At 41.3% G+C, this 19,857-nt stretch overlaps 1 protein-coding gene across 1 annotated transcript in view; it reads left to right on the top strand.

Moving 5' to 3' along the window:
• Positions 1-1,236: 1,236 nt before the first annotated feature.
• Positions 1,237-19,857, top strand: part of RPS23 (ribosomal protein S23) — a 43,302-nt gene continuing 24,681 nt past the window's right edge. The window contains exon 1 of the mRNA XM_044078769.1: positions 1,237-1,313. Within this exon, the coding sequence (XP_043934704.1) occupies positions 1,310-1,313 (4 nt within the window). The 5' untranslated portion in view covers positions 1,237-1,309. The remainder of the gene's footprint in view (positions 1,314-19,857) is intronic.

Here is a 19,857-nt window from a genome sequence, read left to right as displayed (position 1 = left end):
CCAAAACACTTTTTCTCCATTCCTCAGGCAGCCTCTTGCTTTCCAAGATTTCATTAAACAATCTAGTTAAAAACTCCACTGCCATTTCACCTAAACACCTCCATGCTTCCACTGGTATGTCATCTGGACCAACAGCCTTTCCGTTCTTCATCCTCTTCATAGCTATCATTACTTCCTCCTTGCTAATCCACTGCACTTCATGATTCCCTATCCACACATCATCCAACCTTCTCTCCCTCTCATTCTCTTCATTCATCAACCCCTCAAAGTACTCTTTCCATCTGCTCAACACACTCTCCTCACTTGTGAGTATATTTCCCTCATTATCCTTTATCACCCTTACCTGCTGCACATCTTTATTAGCTCGGTCCCTCTGTCTAGCCAATCGGTACAGGTCCTCTTCTCCCTTCTTAATGTCCAACCTTTTATATAACTCTTCATACGCCTTATCCTTAGCCGGATGCCCTTCCTGACGCAACCCTCCCCATTTATCCGGGCTTGGGACCAACACAAAGAAATGCACTGGCTTGCGCATCCCCAGTGGCTGGGTTGCATCCTCAGCTGCATCAATACTTCTGCCCTATTTCTGCTCCTGCAGTATGGTTACAACCAATTATTAAATTGCTGCAATGACCGCCTCTTAGTGCAAGAAACGTGGACAAAACCTAAAATAATGGTGGCTCAAAGGTCCAACAAATATGGACAGATTTTAAATACTACTCTTATAACTTTGAACGTTGCTAGAATAATCGGAATTTGTGTCAGCTTGTATTTTCTGAACTATGTTTTGTCTGATGCTCAAACACCACAGATTTGATAGGGAGCAGACCAAAAGTATGAAGCCAAATCTGGACATTCTGTGAACACCTGGACAGTTGAGAGGTTTGATGACTGCATAACTGGAAAAAAAAAACTACCATTGGCTTCTGGTGCTGCCTCCTCTGAGGATGGTATAGTCACCTCACTCAGGATTTCCTCAAACCACAATAAAAACTACTCAAACTAAACAAAAGCAGCTAAGCAACCAAGCAAGCAAACTATAGTTAAGCAATAACTGACAGAATACTACCTATTAAAAATAAGTATCAAACAAAGCTATCGTTGCTATTGCCTTAAATTAATGCTATACAAGTTTAACAAAAAGTTTATATAGGAGAAGGGATAAGAAATCTAACTTCAAAACATTCAACTTCACTTTTACGTACAGGCATTAAACTAAACAGCTTGCACGCTGGGCCTTACAGGACCTTTTTGTCGCAAAGCATTGTGAGGTACATTCTCTTTTCCTGGTCACTCATAGACACGTACGATGGGTAGGTGAAAATGTATTACTTTAAATTTACGTGTTTTGATTGTTTCTTTGTAGATCAAGTGTTTTTAAGTACGTTATGTTTTAGTTATTTATTGTTCATTCGGTTTCGGGGATGAATTGGTCCTAGATGGCATTTGTACACATTTTCACGAGGAGTGTAAATATGTTCGCCGTTAGAATGAGGCCATGCTGTCTGGAGTTTTGTTGCCTGAGAAAGTATTTTTGGTAATTGTAGCTTTGGCTTGTGCTTAATGATGGTGTGGGTGTAGTATTTCCTTTACTTGGTAAGTAGTGAATTTTGTGTTGCTGTTGATTCATCTGATTGGCGATCTTGTTAATTTGTACATCTTTCTATACACCATTGTATGCTTTTACTTATTTTAGTGATCGGAAAACACTTGATGCAACCCATTGTCATTTTTTATAACTATCTCGCGAAATAAAGTGCCGTAGTAAACCGCATAGAGTTGATGGAACTGTTTCCGTAATGTGTACTATGGTGTGGCACGATAAGCTACTATTACTTCTCTATTAACATTAGTTTTCATGTACTAGATAATTTGAACAAGTACGGAATTGCCATTTGTCTTTTATCGATCATCTTTCGTGATTATATTGTGCATGTGAATTTTTAATATAATTAAGTTTTAGCTATGTTAAATGTTTGGCTCGTGCGTAGAATATTGGGTTATCTAACCGTGTAGTACCTCGCAGGATGCGCAGTAGCAAACCCTGCTCCTAAACTCCCACAACTTACATTGCAACGTTAATAGTAATTAGCTGTAATATTGAAAAGCATTTGAATATAGCTTCTAACAGAATTTAGTAAGGACAATTAAAAAACGGTACTTTTCCGAACTTTGAAGTTCAACGCAGTAGTGGATATTAGCAACAGCTTATTTATTTTATTTATTTATTTTACATTTGTTAATCGGGCTAGTCTAGCTGGGTATATGTCCATTTTCAGTAGAGGCCCAGGGAGAAAAGCTCCAGGAAAAGACATAAAATAGACATATCAAAGTCATAATACATCCAATTAAAAATACAAAAGGTGATAACAGGACAAATTAGAAGATACAAATGTTAAAAAAAAATATATATATATACAGCTGATGTAATATTTTCTATTGTTTTGTATTAAAAATAACATTGACTCTTATTTTGTAATAAAACAAATCAGTAGAGTAATCGGTGCTGTTTGTTGCAGCACTGGGCTTTTACTTTTGCCTTTGTTGTTGGACTGTTACTGATTCCCTCTCAAATCAGTGGCACTTCTACAGACATCCAAACATGCAGTGTTACTTCAGCAAAACGGTTAATGGGGCAGAAGGCAAAAATAAGCAGGAAGTGGAAGGATCGCTTCCATTCAAAAAGTATCGACCACAAAATTTGCCTGATCCTGGGAGTGAAATTGGGTAACAGATTCATAGTGGAATTTTGTGCTTAGTGATGTGTGGAAATGTAGCTTACTGTACAAAGTTGTATGCTGCATAGTCTGCAGCTGATATTCTTGCGGGGCTTCCCTTGTGAATGGTCACTTGCTTGATTTTGCTCATTCCCATCTAATTTCTACTCTTCTTTATGCCTCTCCCATATACACTAACCTCAAAAAAAATAACCTTGTCAAATTAGAGCATGCCTATAACAGCATCGCCAGATTTGCCACTGGTAATCCCATTCGAACTCACCACTGTCTAAATCTAAAGCAGCTGGGCTGGTTTGAACTTCAAAACCTTCTGAAAATCTCCCAACTAACCATGGCCCATAAGATATTTTATCAACCTAATAGCACTCCTACACTATCCAATCTCATAATCCCCTATAAAAACCTAATCTCACTACGCTCTTCTAACCAGCTTCTAGTTAGCATAACCAAAACTAACAACTTGGCTGGAGATTCCCTGTTTTCTAACACAGTAGGAAAAGACTGGAACCTCCTTCCCAAGGAACTAACACCACTTTCTTCCTTCCTCACAAAGGCTTAAAACACACTGGTTATGTCCATGCAGTAAATCTGACTAACCTTTCCCACTGCTAATATTATTTCTTCACCCTACCAATTTTTCTCACAAATTTCTATGATGAACTGAACTGGTGACCACAATGAAACATTTTGGTAGTTTCTATCCTGCTTATTGTTAGCACAATCTAGTCCATAATAACGCTATGTCACTTTTATTAGTATAAATAATTCATCTCACCTTCTTTATGATTTCTATAACTTTTTATCACTATTTTTATTATTGATTCTTGTATATTTTTATTTGAACAACTTTCATTTACTATGTTTCAACTATGAGTACCATTCTTGTTTTGTATTTGTATTTCAAGTTATGATCTAATTATTAATGCCGGAGCTTTTCTCCCCGGGCCTCTACTGAAAATGGAAATATTTCCAGCTAGACTAGCCCGGTCAACAAATGTAAAATAAATAAAATAAATAAATTGTTCTGTTTTCCATATTACTAGGTCTTGAAAGACAAGCAGATGCAAGACTTTCTGTATCAGACATTGAGCTGCTTTCAAACAAAAAAAAAAAGCAATGCAGTACTATAAACGGCACTGACTTGACATCAGCCGCACATAACGCCTGCTGCCCCGTTAACGGAAAAGTACCAAAAAAGCTTATACAACACCGGACCGACTATCAGCATTAAAACACAACGCTTTTCAGATTAAAATCTTAACTCGCTGTCACCCAAATGTGGTTATCTAACAGTGTACCTCGCAGGATTAGCTGTAATATTGCGAAAGCATTTTAATATAGCTTCTAACAGAATTGTGTACAAATATACCTTTTTGAGGCATAATGGGAAATGAGGACCACTCGCTGTCACTCAAATGTGCACTGACATGCCAATCATTATGGACATGCCCTAACCTGCGCAGTACTGCCCGCGAGGTACTACACTGTTAGATAACCGAATATTGTTCTGCGAGTCCCCATGTGTGATACTACTAGGTGCTATGTATTATTAACGTTTGTAGTAGGGTTGGGGCCACTTTTTAGTATTTATCGTTTCAGTTACACCATACCCCACTTCACCCCTGTTGATTTTATTTTGCTACGTTTTTACAGGCTTACCCGCTTTCTGTTTTCTAACTTCATTTTGCCACACTTTGAGCCCAGCTTTTTGAAACAAACATTTTCAGTCATTACCCAAAGCTAATGATCAAAGAGTAGGAGTGCTGTGAATTGATTAATAATCTCCAGGTGTTTTGTATGAAATTTGCTTCGATGCATGCTGTTAGTTTCTGACGTTTGAGTACTGTCTAGTCTATGCTATCATAGGAGATACTAGGCTGTCCATTTCAACGCAGGGGTCATTTTAAGCCTAGCCATTTCAATCTAATGTAATATTATAGAGGTACTAGTCAGTAACCACGATTGCGTTTAGTGATGCCTATCTCCAGGAGGGTTGTGGGCACTATGCTTTGTAAGAATTTACGTTGCCCCATCGACTCATCCAGGTTCTTATTGGACAGTGTCATGGAAGTGCCCTTTCACATGAATTGGTAGCCCGTTCCAAAGACGTGGCAGTCACTGGGATATCAATCTGTGGCGAAATTAAGTGTATTAACCCTCCAGATGTGCAGTAGTAAGCCACGCCCAAACCCCGCCTGTGACCATTTTGACTGCACCGCCCACTGTTTGAAAGATGCCACCAAAACACGAGGTAATATAGACCTATAAACAGATTAGCAAAATTATAAAGAAAATACAGAAAACATTATACGTATAACCGTAATTATATGCAATGTGAATGCCACCAAAACACAAGGTAATTGCACAAAAAGATTAGACAGATTATAAAGAAAATGTACGCAGATGCTATTGATATGAAATCAAATAATGTTTTTATTTCGTGAAGTTAATCGAGGTAAAAGTACAAAGGCAAGTACTGTTTGTACAGTATGTAGTGCCTGTTTTCCATTATATTATTTGAATGGAAAGGGACTAATTACTTGATGCAACACCTTTATGTAGTGTCTGTTAAACTTGTCATTATTAGCATGTGTTTGTGCTTTTAATTCTACTTTCTGCTACATGACACTGATTTACCGTTACATTAGGATTGCGTGTCAATCACGGCACATTGCAGTTGTTAATCTCCTTCCTCCCAGCGGAGGGCGAAATTGAAGTGAATTGACCCATCAGATGTGCAGTAGCAAGCCCTGCCCAAACCCGCCTGTGACCATTTTGACTGCACCGCCCACAGTTTGAGTGAAAGATGCCACCAAAACACAAGGTAATGTAGACCTATATTTCGTAATGTAGACCTATATTTCGCCATTAATGAAGTAGTTAATATTTTTATCTACTTCGGTCTCTTTAATTTAGACCTATATTTCGCCATTAATAAAGTAGTTTAAATATTTTTTGCGCTATATCACTACTTCAGTCTCTTAGCCCTGAATATTATAACATTGTTTTATAACAACATAGCACTCGACTGAATCGGGTACAAATCTCAACAAAATCAGAGAAACATCCATTAATAATCACGGGCAATCAGACATTTTAAAATATTAGTGCTATTAATGCAAGACCTTGACACAATTAAAGAATGTAAAATGGTAATATACATTTTCATTTTCTGAAGAGAAAGAAGTAAGTAACTCTAATTATTGTCATTATTTATTAAGAGTAAGTAATCACTTTTTTTCCATATGTTACCAGTTTTAGCATGGATTAAGAGGTAGCTGAAATCTTGAGTCAAAAATCAAGACGTCCTTTTAAATGGGGAAAGTTGACAGGTATGCATACCACTCAGGTGTACCTCATTTACAAGTTGTTGTGTCTTTCGGCTTTTGGGGGTCACCACAGCGGAACTCCGGTCTGCTAATATTTGTTAGTGGGTTTTTACTTGCCGAGTTACCAGCCCTGACGCATAACCTTCAATGAAGGCACGCCCATTCATGCATGCCTTCACACAGAAGACGCTCTACCTGAGAATCGGACGCGACAACGCTACCGCAGCACCACTACCGTGGGTGTGTACCTCAATACAAGTTTTTGTGTCTTTTAGCGTTTCCCGGTTAGGGGTCGCCACAGCTGAACACCGGTCCGCTAATGATTGGTAGTTGATTTTTACGTGCAGAGTTATCAGTCCTGACGCACAACCTTCAATGAAGGTACGCCCATTCACGCATATCGCCACACAGGAGATGCTCTGCGAATTGAACCAGACAGCGTCTTACTGTGAGGCGACAACGCCACCTCATTACAAGTAACGTTCCTTTTTTTCAATCTTTAAAAAAATCTGTAGCGGTGCCGTGAGCTGCCTGATTGAAGTTATTATTGAAGGCTCCATACTCTTCCCCCCTCATTTATTTCATATAAGAGTCAATGTTCCACATTTTAGAGATGCCAGGTTCAGTGTTATACCTTCCACTGGGTTTTAAATTCATAGCAAGGATGCAGAAAGAGGAGCACTTCCTCCTCCCTGAATAATGAATATAATGTTTTCAAATAGTGAGTGTTTTAATAAGTGACAATGGATCTTTGTACAGGTTTAGTTCAGTTATTAAAAAAATAAACTTCTTTACAAAGGTATAATATATGAAGACATTAATAAATATTTAAAGAGCTGTGTTAACCACAATATCTCAATTTAGTTTTGAATGTTTCTTTTCATAACAGCATTTGGTTGTCAAGATGCTTGTGGAACATTTGACTGGAAAGGCCATAATTACTCGATTCACCACCTTTATGTAGTGCCTGTTAAACATTATATTGTTTGAATGGAAAGGGACTGTTAAGCATGTCATTATTGTGCTTATTAAATGCTCTGTTACATGACACGATTTACCGTTACATTTGCATTGCGTGTCAATCACGGCACATTGCCGTAGTTAATCTCCACCCTCCGGCATGTCAATCACGGCAGGAATGCCTATTCCTGCGCAAACTCAGTGGTGGGTTAATGCACTTCAATTTCGCCCAGTCTGTCCCTCCCAGCATGGCCAATTTAAGTCACAGTCCTTGGTGGCCCTAGACCCATTTGACTTACAGATGTGCAGTAAGTTTATTCGGTTTGGGTCTTGGGTTGCTCTGTAGGCCAGGCATAAGTCTCCCCTAAGAAGTCTGTACAACAGAGTATAGTGACAGGGATGTTGGTCGGTCTATGTAAGGTACTTGATATGTTATAAATCTCTGAGGTATCTCTAATTGCTGTAGGTGCTTACTGTGGTACATCCCGAATGGGCGTTGTACTCAATTATGGGCTGCATAAGTGCCGAGTGTATGGGGGTTATTGCTCTCAAGGCAATATCTTTAATCGAGTGAACTACATAGAAAGCTTTCCTTGTAATGGCAGACATGTGATGGTCAAAGTTAAGGTCGTGGTCAACCTGTGATCTCTGGTCCCTTATCACTTCATGGGCACTTAAAGGATAATGTAAAGGGGCATTGTTTGTGCCAAAGGGAATTATGATTCATTTCTTTGAATTCAGTTTGAGACAGTGACTAATAACACCAGTCGTCGTCCTGGAGTACACTTGACATCTTTTGAGGATGCAGTCATCTGCAAACCTGGTCAGCCGCAGCACTGACCTCTGTTGTACCCTGCTGGCAATAGGTCTGCTGGTTAATGTGGAGTCGCCCACTTTGATAGTGTGTCTGGTTTGTGAGCCAGCTGGCAACCCATTTTACAACAGGGTTTTACAGTCAGTTTGCTAAGTTTATTGGTAATGCCTGAGTATGGGATTGTGTTGAACGTCTGTGCTTAGTCGAGGTATGTTGTTTGCCCAGATTTGCACTCATCAGTGGCCTTGCTCACGCACTCAAAGAAGCCCACCAGATTTAATAGGCAGGATCTCCCCTTCACAAAGCCAGATTGGGTAGGATCTAATGTCTGGAGGTCACCTATGTCTTTAAGATTCATAGTGATACATTCCATAGCCTTACAGATGAGGCTGGTCAGGCTTATGGGTCTGTAATTCCCTGGGTGTGTTGCTAGGCCACCTTTCTGGGGGGGGGGGGGGAGGATAACTGTAGCTGTTCTTCATTCCACAGGAACAAAGCCTGTGGTTAGGCTATAGTTGAAAGGGGCACTTGGTTTGGTGGTGATCATGTTTTAGCCTGTTTAGAAAGACTGGGATGTCATCTGGTCCATAGAGGCTGTGTTCTTTGCCTTGGACAGGACTTTGAAGACCTGGCCTTCAGATATGTAAGGGGGGTATTGTAAATTGGGTTTGGCACACATTTCACTCCCTTATTCCCCTATCTTATTAGCAGGTTCAAGGTCTCTGTGGGGTCAGTGTGTTTGATACTGTTGGCCGTCAGTTCTGGAAATGCTTGGGTCCTACCCTTTAGGTTGCGTATATAGCTGTAAAAGGCCTTGTGGTTATCCTTGGCAGTACTTACTAGGTTTATCTCAAAAGATCTCTTGGACTATTTGACAAGTTGTCTTATTTGCCTATTAAGGCTGAGGGGAGGGTGCTTTTCCATTGTTGGGTCCTTGTGAGTTTGTTGAAGTCCACCATGGCAGCTTGATTTTACTTGGGACTCTGGCTTTGATGCTTTCTGGTACAGCCATGTTTTATACACTTATGCAAGTGATTGTACAGGCTTTAATATAAGCTTTGGACTTTCAGCTTGGAATGCATTTTTACCTAGGAGGGTGTAGTTTGCATTAGTCCAATTTCACTCTGCGTGTGTTGGTGTCAGTTCAAAGGTGACTGATTTGTGCTCAGTTTTTTTTTTAAGTAATGAGCATCCAACAGTTGCAGCAGTGCACCTGTTTGATATGTTGGTGAGTACCAGATCTAGAATGTTTTTTCCTCTTGTTGGTATATGGACAGTTTGCTCCAGGGTATTTGAATTCACAAAGTCAAGGATCTTTTGTGCTAGTGAGTTTGGGCTGGAGTAGGTTCCCCAGGTGATGGTGGGATAGTTGAAGTTCCCCATAACCAGTGTGTTTGGTAAAATTTGGATTGCCTTCAGTGTGGTAGTAGGCTTTGTGGGTGTCGTGACCCATGGAGGGGGATCTTTAACTGGCTAGGACTTTAATGGGGGGGGTCTTACCCACCATGAGCTGGAGTAACTCCATGGAGTTGTCTAGTCTAACTAGACGTGAGGTGAATTTATCTCTAATATAGTTTGAAACACCGCCTCCTTTGTTTTTCACACACTCATTTTGCAGTTTAAAGGTGTGGAAGGCATTGCATTGTAGCTTTGCAGCACTAGGTACTCTCCAAGGCCTTTAACCAGGTTTCTGTGACTGCACAGACAACTCCATTTTCTAGTGATAGAAGTGATTCCAGGGACTGCAGTTTTTGGTTTAAGCTTCTAGCATTTAGCAGCATAACCATTATTTTGTTCTGATTAGTTAATTTCATGTCTGTAATGTTTGGAGCCTTGCCTAAAAAAGACACTGAGGGAGGCCAGCAGCCGAAAGCCTAGGGGTGCAAGGTGGCGCGGTTTGTTGACCGTGGCTTCCCAGGCAGGCAGGAACTGGATCCCCTTGAAATGACACCAAAAACTAAGCCAGTTATTTATCAGTTTTTGTATATACTGTGGTATCGTGCGCAAGGCTAGGAACATACCAGCCTGGGGCACATACTTGGAGAGCTTGACCATGTTTCTCTCTGTATAGTCCCGTGAGGTGTGTCTCGGGTCATCAATGTGAACTATGACGGCGATAACGGTACTTGTTGCTGAGAGAACAGAGTGCATGTGTGATTTGGTGAATCCTGGCACTTAGATGCCTGTGACTTTCTCCTTGTCCAACATGGTGGGGAGCGGGACACCCATGAGTGACAGAGCTTAGATTCTAGATTGGTGGTGTAAGTACATCTTTTGCCTCATGTACACAAACAATCTTCTATTAACGCAGTGTAGTACAGACTGTGTTAATAGAGGATTGTTTGTGTACATGAGGCAATTGTTGCGCTGCCTCAAGAGACCAAGTCAACAATGTTGGCAAGAAAAACAAGGGTAGTCCAGCTGTCCATAATGCTAGGTTGATGACTGTTATCCTTTTAGTCATTTCCCAAAACTCACAATTGTACGTACCGACGTCCTAGGCTAGTAATCTCTAGATTCCTTCAAAGATTGTTTAAATAATTGTATGTGCTTCTGTGTATAATTTACACTTTGTTGTCCATTTACATTTTCATCTTGGAGTTTTGTATTTGTAGCTTCTTCTTTTCTGTGCAACAACTGTGCCTTCATTTTGTCTGATTTTCCCAGCCTTATTTCAGGAGTGCCATATTAGTGTTTTGAGAGAGTAATTCTAAAGAAATCAAAATCTGTAATACAACTAGTAATTCTGAGACTTGTACATAAATACATGGTTATTGATTTAATGGGTCTTTTTAAGCCTAGCCACGCTTCCAATAAAATTTGATAGGCATTGTTTCCAATCTTTTTGTGGGTGGTATATATACTTGGGCATGGGTGGTCACGTACTTACAAGCTTTCCCTCTCTGCTAGCAATCTAGGAGCCATAGGTAAGTTTTGCTTGAATAAGTGCATGGATGAACTCTGCTTCATATGGATGGTTTGGTGGGGGCTGTATTTCACATACCTGTTCCCCAGCATGTCCATTTTATGTTGCTGACAAAGTTTAGGTTCCAAGATTGGTGTTCCTGATGCTGTTTGTTTTAGAGTTGTGCAATTAGGGTTGGATTAGGCCAGACATAAGTTGTTTCTCTGCATTCTGTAGGAATTTGAGGAAGCTTGCATAGGACTTATTTTCCACACCATGTGCTCTTTTTATGAGGAATGGTGTGGTCGCTGTAGTTCAGGTATGTGCCTGGCTAGGTATGTACCTAATGGGACATTGTACTTCATAATTTGCCTTAGGCCTTATAAGAGCAGAGTAAAGCAGAACTGGAATGATATGTTTGGATCTAGGTGTCGTATTTCTGCTTATAAATTGTGTAACACTGTATGATTTCCTCAGTACAGTAGACGTGATGGTTAAATTTACTGTCTGCATGTGTTCCCTAATTTCTGACTGTTAGTGGTGTGTTGTCCATGTAGTTTGTTGGTGGTGAATGTCCTTATGAAATATGCTGTGGTGCACTTTTTGGCATTGGGTCTTAGACCATGTCTCTGGCACCAGTTGTTCTGTGTCAGGCCTTGTTGGATGATATTTTTGTCTTGGGGTGACTGCATCTGATTTGCAATAATCTGTGAACTTGGTCAGTCCGCGGACCTTTGGCTTTGACCTCTAACTACATGCTAACAGGAGCAGCACCAGCACTAATGCACCCCACTAGTAATCTTCCTTTTTTGTGGCGATAGGACACAAATTTTAGAATATAGTTTAATAAGCCAGCTAGCTATCCATTGGGTGATATAGACGTTTATACCTAGTTTAATAAGCTCTTCTAGAATGGGCGAGTGTTTGTGTAAAATGCCTTGGCTAGGATGAGCTAGGTAACATTCACCATTTTATCCTTGTCCACTATTTTACTGGCTTCTTGTTTTGGGTTAAGTAGGCAAGATTTGCTCTCAACAAACCCAAACTGAGTCCAATGTTTGCAGTTTTGTGATGTCATTCCAGATATCCATAATTTTCTCCAATTAGGCTTGTAGGTCGCTTATTCCCTAGGTCTGTAGATGGCCTGCCTGTATGCATTGGTTAACTGTTTGTTTGGAACAAAGCCTGCTTTGAGGCTAAGATTCTAGTGGTCCCAATGGTTCATGTTTCTTGCTGGTAAGGAGTTATCTTGGGATATTATCGAGACCCATCAGTGCAGTGTTCTTGGCCTTGGAGAGTCTCGATTGCTTGCTCCTCTAGTGATATTTGGGGTGGTTATTGGTGCGAGCCTTTCCTGAGAGGCATCTGGTGGTGAGAGGGAGGTAAAATTAGAGCTTAATTTGTTGGCTGGGAGCTTTGTTCCATCTTCTGGCTTCCATATAGGTTGTACCATTTACAGTTGAATATAATGTGTTGCCCTTTTAAACCCATTTTTGCTTCTTTAGATTGAGGAATTTTTTTTGCTTTGCTGTGCATTGTATCCCCTAATTTTTGCTATTCTATTTGTTCATTCTGTTTCTGTAGTGATTCTACCTGGGCAGTTACTTTTTTAGTTGATCCTGCATTCGATCCACATAAGCAACAGTGTTCTCAGGGTTTGGGGCAGGGGCTTGAAATTTAGATGTTTGCCTTAGAATAATTCCTAAAAATTCCCTGGTTAGCCAGTGTCCCTGGCTTTAGTTTTGCTGTTACTTCAAGGGAGATGGCTTTTTGGTATGACCTGACTTATGTGGACATTACACTACGGAGAGTGCAATGTTCAGTCTTGTCTGTGCGGACCAGGTTAAGGATGTTTGTGTCCTTAGTGGATGTATGTGATTCCCCCCATTGCCTTATCGACTGATAGAAGTGAAATAATTAAGAAAATGTTACTTAGCATTGTGTAGTGTGTGGGAATTTCTGCAGATATTTTCTTGTTAGTTTAGTTAAATTACTTGGTTGGGTTACATTATTTTCTATTCAGAGTGCTGACTAGCACCATGAAGCTCACTTCTGGGAGGGAGCTTGAGAATCATGCTTCATTTATTTGTACTGTAAAAGTTTGATTAAAGGCTTACAATGTAATGTTTCTGGTTTCTATTAAATTAAGTATTTCTAAACAGAAATTAACTTTCATGTTTGAAGTGTGATATTACTGCCGTCTAATGTGCCTAAGTGGTAGTAGATTGGTGCTTGCATGGCGAGTGAGTAGTCTTCTGTTAAACTCGAAGTGGGCTCAATGAGGGAAAGCAAGAACTGTGTGAATCTCAACGGGAGGGTTTAGAGAAAGTTATCTTGTTTGAGGTTGCAGAATAGTGGACCATAAATAGCTCTGCACATTTGTTAGGTTATGGTAGTGCAGACATTTGCTGTTTTTATGGTTTTGCAAAGTGTCATCCCTTGTTTGTATTTGGTTTAGTGCCTGTTTTGCACTGTGGGGAAGGTGACCACCTTCAGGGCTTTTAAATGCTTGGGGAAAATATGCTCATTAAAACTTATTTTGGGAGTGCTAACAGCTGCACCTTAGGAGCTTGTGGTGTGTGTTTGTAAACTGTAATGTTAAACTTCAGTTATATTCCATGGTAGACCTTGTTACTTTGGCAAAAAAGTAGTACTGTTTATCAGGTTCGACTGGCTGTATTTTAGTGGTCTGCTTGGAATGCAGTCCTGTAAAACTCTGGCTTAACTAACTTTGGCTGTTTGAATTAATTTGGAATTTGTGGGACTTTGAGGAGAACATTGGTTCTTGATGTCAGCAGCTAAAGTTTAAATTCTTTCTCTACTGCCTACTGGATGGTGGTCATGGATGAAGGTGTTTTGCTAGTAACTGCTACTGAGCCCATTTAGCAGTAGTATTAATTGGTCCCTGCCCACACAAGCAGTCAGGAAGACTGTATGAAAGGTGAACGGCAAATGTGGATTTTTGTAGATAATGACTCGGCTGCAAAATGTTTGTATGTATTGGATCAGTTCAAAGAAATTAGTCTGCGTGGGTCGGAATGAGAAGGGCTACAGAGTTTTCAAACTCTGCTTGTCTCGAATCAAAGTAAAATGGAGCTGTGAATAAGGATTTTTTGGTTTATTACCAGGTGATGTGCGGTGTTAATGACAGCTGCTTCTGGCAGCATGTAATCTGATGATCATAGGTTCATTGGTAGGTACTAGGCTATCTGCCCGAGGGCATTTATAAGCCTAGCCGGAGAGCCTGCTTTCGCTGCCCTGTTGATTTAATTAACTGAGCCTCTGTCAAGCAGAGCCAATGAAGTGATCACGGGTGTATTTTCTGTTGCCGATCTACTCGTCCAGGTTTCTCTTGGAGTGTTAGTGAGGGGCTCTGCCTAATGCGGTTAGGAATTTTGTTCCAAAGCATGGGGAGTCTCTGTGACAGGAATCTATTCCTCCAGCATGTTCTGTTTGTTGTTGTGGTGAGGTTTAGCTCACTAGAGCACGTGGCTTGCAGTGACTTGAATTTCTTTAGGCGTAGCATGTTCATCCATTCTGAGTTGGACGTGGCTTTGTAAGTCAGGCAGAGATCATCTCTGAGTAAGGGATATGCCACTGAGTGCAGCCGGAGTTTTTCAGCTGGGCTACATAGGATGTATGTTTGAGGCCAGTAATCCTCTTTGTGAGGTACATTTGTGGTCTTTCCAGCTGTTGGGAAGTGTCTTGTGAGGTGCATCCCAAATGGGGCATTATACTCTATGATGGGTATGATGAGTGACTAGTAGAGGGGCACTATAACCTCTTTATTTCTAGATGCAAACCATTTAGTAATTTAGATGGGCCACATAGAAGGACTTACTAACTACTTTGGCAATATGATTGTCAAAGGAGAGATTGCCACATAGAAGGACTTACTAACTACTTTGGCAATATGATTGTCAAAGGAGAGATTGCTATCTACCTGGGTCCCCAGATCTCTTATTGCCTCTTCTGCATTAAGGGTGCTGCCACCTATGTGGTAATTCGTGGGCGTCTTGTTTTTCCCAAACGGCATGACTATGTACTTCTTGGCATTTAGCTTGAGGCCATGACTTTGACACCATGTGTCCATCTGAGTAAGGCCCTTTTGGAGGATGTCCATGTTAGCCGGAGAGCCTGTTATGGCTCCCAGTTTGTAGTCATCGGCGAACTTGGTTAGCCATAGTCCTCCTGTGTTTGCCTGTACTTCTGAGAAGTATATGCTGAACAGTAGGGGTCCCAGGACTGAGCCTTGCGGGGCACCGCTTGTGACTGGTTTAGAGTCGGACCTGGAGCCTGCTATTCTTACCATGTGAGTTCTGTCTGTAAGCCATTTGGCAACCCATCTCGTGACGTAGAGGTTTATGTTCAGGCTGGTGAGTTTTTCTGTAGTAAACTTCAACAAAACAGTTTTTATTAGAACTATTAATTTAAAACTACAGATTTAATGTTATGGCAAATTGTAACACGATTAATGTTGTGTACATGGCTACTTGCATTGAGTGTTAATGAAGTTACAGCGTATTAAACTATGAAATGTGTATTTATTAAGTTGTATTGTATTAAGCTTTGATATGTAGATGTATATTTTTTTATGTACATTTTATAGGTATAGTATTGATTTGGCGTTTTGGTCACATGATGTGGGCTCTTATTTAAAACAAGTGATGTTTTGAATGTAATTGTTTCAGTATTGAGAGAGGGTTTTACCCGAAAGCTTTGCTGTTTTGATAAAGTTACTTTTCTCCAACGTGCTGTTTTCTTCATTGGAGTTTTTCTGTAGTACCAGAGTGGGGAATGATGTCGAAAGCCTTGGCGAGGTCAAGATAGGCTGTGTGCACCACCTTTCCCTCGTCTCTGGTCTTGGTGACTCTCAACAAAGTCAACAAGGTTTAGTAGGCATGATCTGCCCTTAACAAAGCTGAACTGGGTCGGGTCAAGTGTTTGGAGGTTCCCAATGTCTTTGTTAACAAGTTCCATGATGCGCTCCATAGCCTTGCAGACCAGGCTAGTCAGGCTTATGGGGGGGTTGGTTACCAGGGTCAGTTGTAGCCCCTCCTTTGTGGAGTGGAATAACCGTTGCTGGGAGCCATTCTATGGGCCCGTAGCAAGACTCAGTCTGGGACACCATCTAGCCCCATTGACGCTGTGTTTTTTTGGCTTTTGAAAGGGCTGTTTTCACCTGTGCGTCTGTGATTTCCGGGACACTACACTTGGGTATTGTGGGCCCTTTTGGGGGTGAGAGGGGGGTGAAGTTTGCACTGAATCTATCTGCCAGGATGTTGGCAATATCAGCAGGTTCAGTATATTTTGTGCTATTTTGCACTAGCTCAGTGCATATCTGCGAGTTGCCACTTAGATTCTTAACCCAAAGCCTTCTTTAGCTATGTTATCTTTTTTGAATCCTTGGCTGTTTCTTTTGAAGTTGGCCTTGGATGATTTTATGTGGGAGTTTAGTTTCTTACTGATATCCTATAGCCTGTTTATGGTGGGGGTCACCCAGACTGGTTTCCTTCTCTTAGAGGAGTGAGTCTTGGTTTTGCTAGGGATGGCACAATCCATGCATCCTTGTAGCTCAATGAGTGCATTTGTAAAGGTTTCTGCATCTTGGGCAGTATTATCCTTTAGTGTGGGGGCTGTGAAACCTACCATCTCTGTCTTTTTTAAGTAAGGTGAAGTTTGCTTTAGAAAAGTTTTTTACTGTGGTTTCCTTAGTTGGGGGTGGTGGTGGGGTGTGGACATCCAGAGTGATTAGTATATGCTCTGATCTAACCAGTGACTGGTTAACCTCCAGTGTGGAATACCTGGCGCCCATGTTGGTGATGACCATGTCCAATATGTTTTCACCTCTGGTAGGGGAGATTACCAGCTGATCCAGGACGTTTGAGTTGATTAATTCCAGGAAGCGCTGGGCCTGGGAGTTTGTACTAGAGTAGTTTTACCAGTTAATGGTAGGGTAATTATCGCCCAATATCAGGGTGTTCAGTAGGACCTTCATGATTTCCAGTGTATCTAGAAAGGCTGAGTTGTGGTCCTGGGTCATGGAGGGTGATCTGTAGCAGGCCACAATTTGCATTGCAGACTTGCCCGATGTTAGTTGCACGTGGATGATCTCAGAGGTATCATGCTGCACCACTAACCTGGAGGTGTAGGTATCCTTGAGTATGGATGCACCCCCTCCTTTTGTGTTTCAGTCTGTTCTATGGCCGAAACGTGTGGTATGAGTTGTAGCCCGGTAGTGCTGGGCTGCTCTCTGGAGCCTTGAACCAGGTTTCAGTTACTGCACAGATGTCAAGGTTCTCCATACTGAGTAGTGCTTAGAGCGTGTGCATTTTGAGATTTAAACTCCTGGAGAGCAGCATAACCCTCAGTTTTTTGTTAATTGTGCTGTTTATGGAGGTGGGTTTGACTTTTGAGCCTTGCCTAAAAAAGGCACTATGGAGGCAGCAAGAGCCTTGGCCAGTATTCGAAAGCATAGGGGTGACAGGTGCAAGCTGTCTCTTGCAAAGCAACGCGGCTTGTCGAGCATGTCGTCCCAGGCTGACAGACACTGGATCCCCTTTGAATGACACCAGAAGCTTGGCCAATTGTTGAAATTCTTTATACTGAAGTATCATTCTTGGTGAGGACAGGATGGTGGTCAGGGTCATACCCGCCTTTGCTACATGCTCAGAGAGCTCTTCCATGTCTCTCTTCATGTAGTCCAGGGAGGTACGTCTCATGTCATTCACACCAACATGAACAATGACAGTCTTATTTGTACTTTTTCTGGAGTGACCTGAGTGCTTGTGTTTATGCGGTGGATTCTGGCTGCCGACAGGCAGCCAACAGTAACCTTCTTCTTATCTAGCCTAGTGAGTGGGACGTCCGTATGCCTGACTGTAGAGTCATTTATTACTAGTGTGTTAGGTATGTTGTTTCACCTTAAAGGCTGTGATTGTGCAGCACACTGATTTTGTGTTTGTGTTGTCTGGTTTGTGATGGGAGGTGCAGTTTGTTTGGGTGTCTGCTTTGGAGGTCTCTGATGCTTTTGCAGGCTTTTATTTTGAGCCTCAGAGTATGATTTTGTGTATTGTTTGCCCGTGCTGGTTTAGTAGGTCTGTGTGGCTGGAGGTGTGGTGCAAGTATTAACATTCTCCTCTTGACTGTCTGTTCCAGTCTTTGGTGGAGAGAGCTTAGCCTCCAGTTTGGCTGTATAATTGCATCTTTCGCTTGTTAGTGTTTTGTGGTAGGAGGAGAGGGTTGTCTGTACATGAGGCAGTTGTAACATTGCCTCAGAATACCCAGATTCACCAGCTAGACTGGAGGGTACACCTGAAATTGCCCTTAGGTCATGCCTGAATAGTAGGGTGAGCTGCTTAGTCGCTTGGTTGGTGAGAGGTGAAGAAAGAGCCTTGCCCTGCTGGGCAATCAAGTGTCTGGGTATATTAGTGCTTGCTATTAGGTCTGAGCAAGTGCTGGACTGTAGGATGCTTTTTAAGTGCTTAGGTTGAGAGACTAGTTTCAAGGGAAAAACTGAACAGGAGACTTAGTGGAGCCAGGAATAATTTAACCCTAGCTAACTGGAGCTGCCTGGCTTGCAAAACCGCATAAACATTGTTTTTATAGCAGGGACATGAAAGAGAGAAATTAGCCCAAAATGGGAATAAACTACCAATTTCTGGGCTGGAACCACTCCTCCAGGGACAGAGAGAGGCTGCTCAAAGCTCCCCTCTCTCACAGGTAAACAGAGAGACTTCCTTCTATCCAAGTAAGGTATGGGCAACTAACATGTAACACAGCACTGAATTCAGCACTAGCCTGAAAACTGGATTATACTAGCTTAGAAAGGTGGGAAACGAGGAATTTTTTGGAAAAGATAAGGCAAAAACAGTAAAAAAAAATACACTTAAAACAGCTTTAAATAACTGCAAACGATCACACTTTAGTTTTTTGTTTAATTTAAGTGCAGGCAGTCTTAAGTACAATATGTGGAAAAAAAAAACAAGCTTTTAAATCACAATAAACTCTGGAAAATCGGCAGTTAAGTACAGCAATAAAATACAGAAAACTGATAATCACACCAAAGTCTCTCTAAGCTAGAAGGCTTGTATCATTTTAAGACTTTCTAGTGCTTCCCAGTAGGTTAGTTACAGGAAAGCTGGGGAAACAAGCACAGATGTCTTTTAAACCAGAAAGTTGAAAGATGGACAAACTGCCCAAATGGTCAAACTACAGTTTCTGGGCCAAGAATCACTCCTCTTGTGGTATATAGGCACTCCCACTGATAAGCTAGAAGGCTTTCCTCCAACACAGAAAGGCTTGGGGGGCTCAGAAGCTTAGAGTCTTGGATACAGCAAATCTGTACCTGGACTAGACTAAAATTTCTGGGCCAAAACTTGCTCTTCCCGTGGAGGATAGGCTACCTAGTGCTTACCACATCCTTACTGATAGGACTTTGGTTCCGACACACTGTTCCCAAGCTTGTGCCAGGCAAAATCTGTCTCTCCAGATCTCGTTTGCCACATTCCTCGTTAGATGTGCCAAGCTTTTTTCTCTCAAAGTTAAGTGTAAAGTTTGTGTAGTTTCTCAAACTTTACCCTTTTCAGTCAGTCTTGCTAATTTCTCCTCTCGCCTGTAAACATCTTCTACTTCCTACCCTCTACCTTTGGTAGTTATCCTTCTGCCATTGTTGGTACTGTCCCTCACTCCTACCTTTGGTAGGCCCTTCTTTTACCACTTGTGGTACTTCTAGATATCATTGTGGATACTCCTTCTTTTTCCTATATTTTTATATTACAAAAAACAAATACTTCTCTCTTCACTTGTTTCCTTTCTTGATGTGTTTTTTGTGTGTCTGCATACATTGTCATAAAAAGCTAAATTGGGGTTTAAACAGTGCGATAAGTGTGGGTGTAAGATGCCCAACTCGGACGGTCATGCTTGGTATGTTTGAGTGTGGACCATATAAATGCTTCTTGTGACATCTGCTCAAGTTTCAATAATCACACTGTAGTAGAGCGCAAATCTGATTTTTGAAAGGTTTATTGAAAATGCCTTTTTCAGAGGTTCACTCTGGGACTGAGGTCTCACCACCTCCCAAGACCAAAAAGCACAAAGAAGTGGAGTCAC

This window comes from Protopterus annectens, chromosome 7.part1 (genome assembly GCF_019279795.1).
Source record: "Protopterus annectens isolate FY-2018-M chromosome 7.part1, PAN1.0, whole genome shotgun sequence".
Classification (NCBI taxonomy): domain Eukaryota; kingdom Metazoa; phylum Chordata; order Ceratodontiformes; family Protopteridae; genus Protopterus; species Protopterus annectens.
Note: the sequence above shows the minus strand (reverse complement) of the source record. Positions and strands in the feature narration are given on the sequence as shown.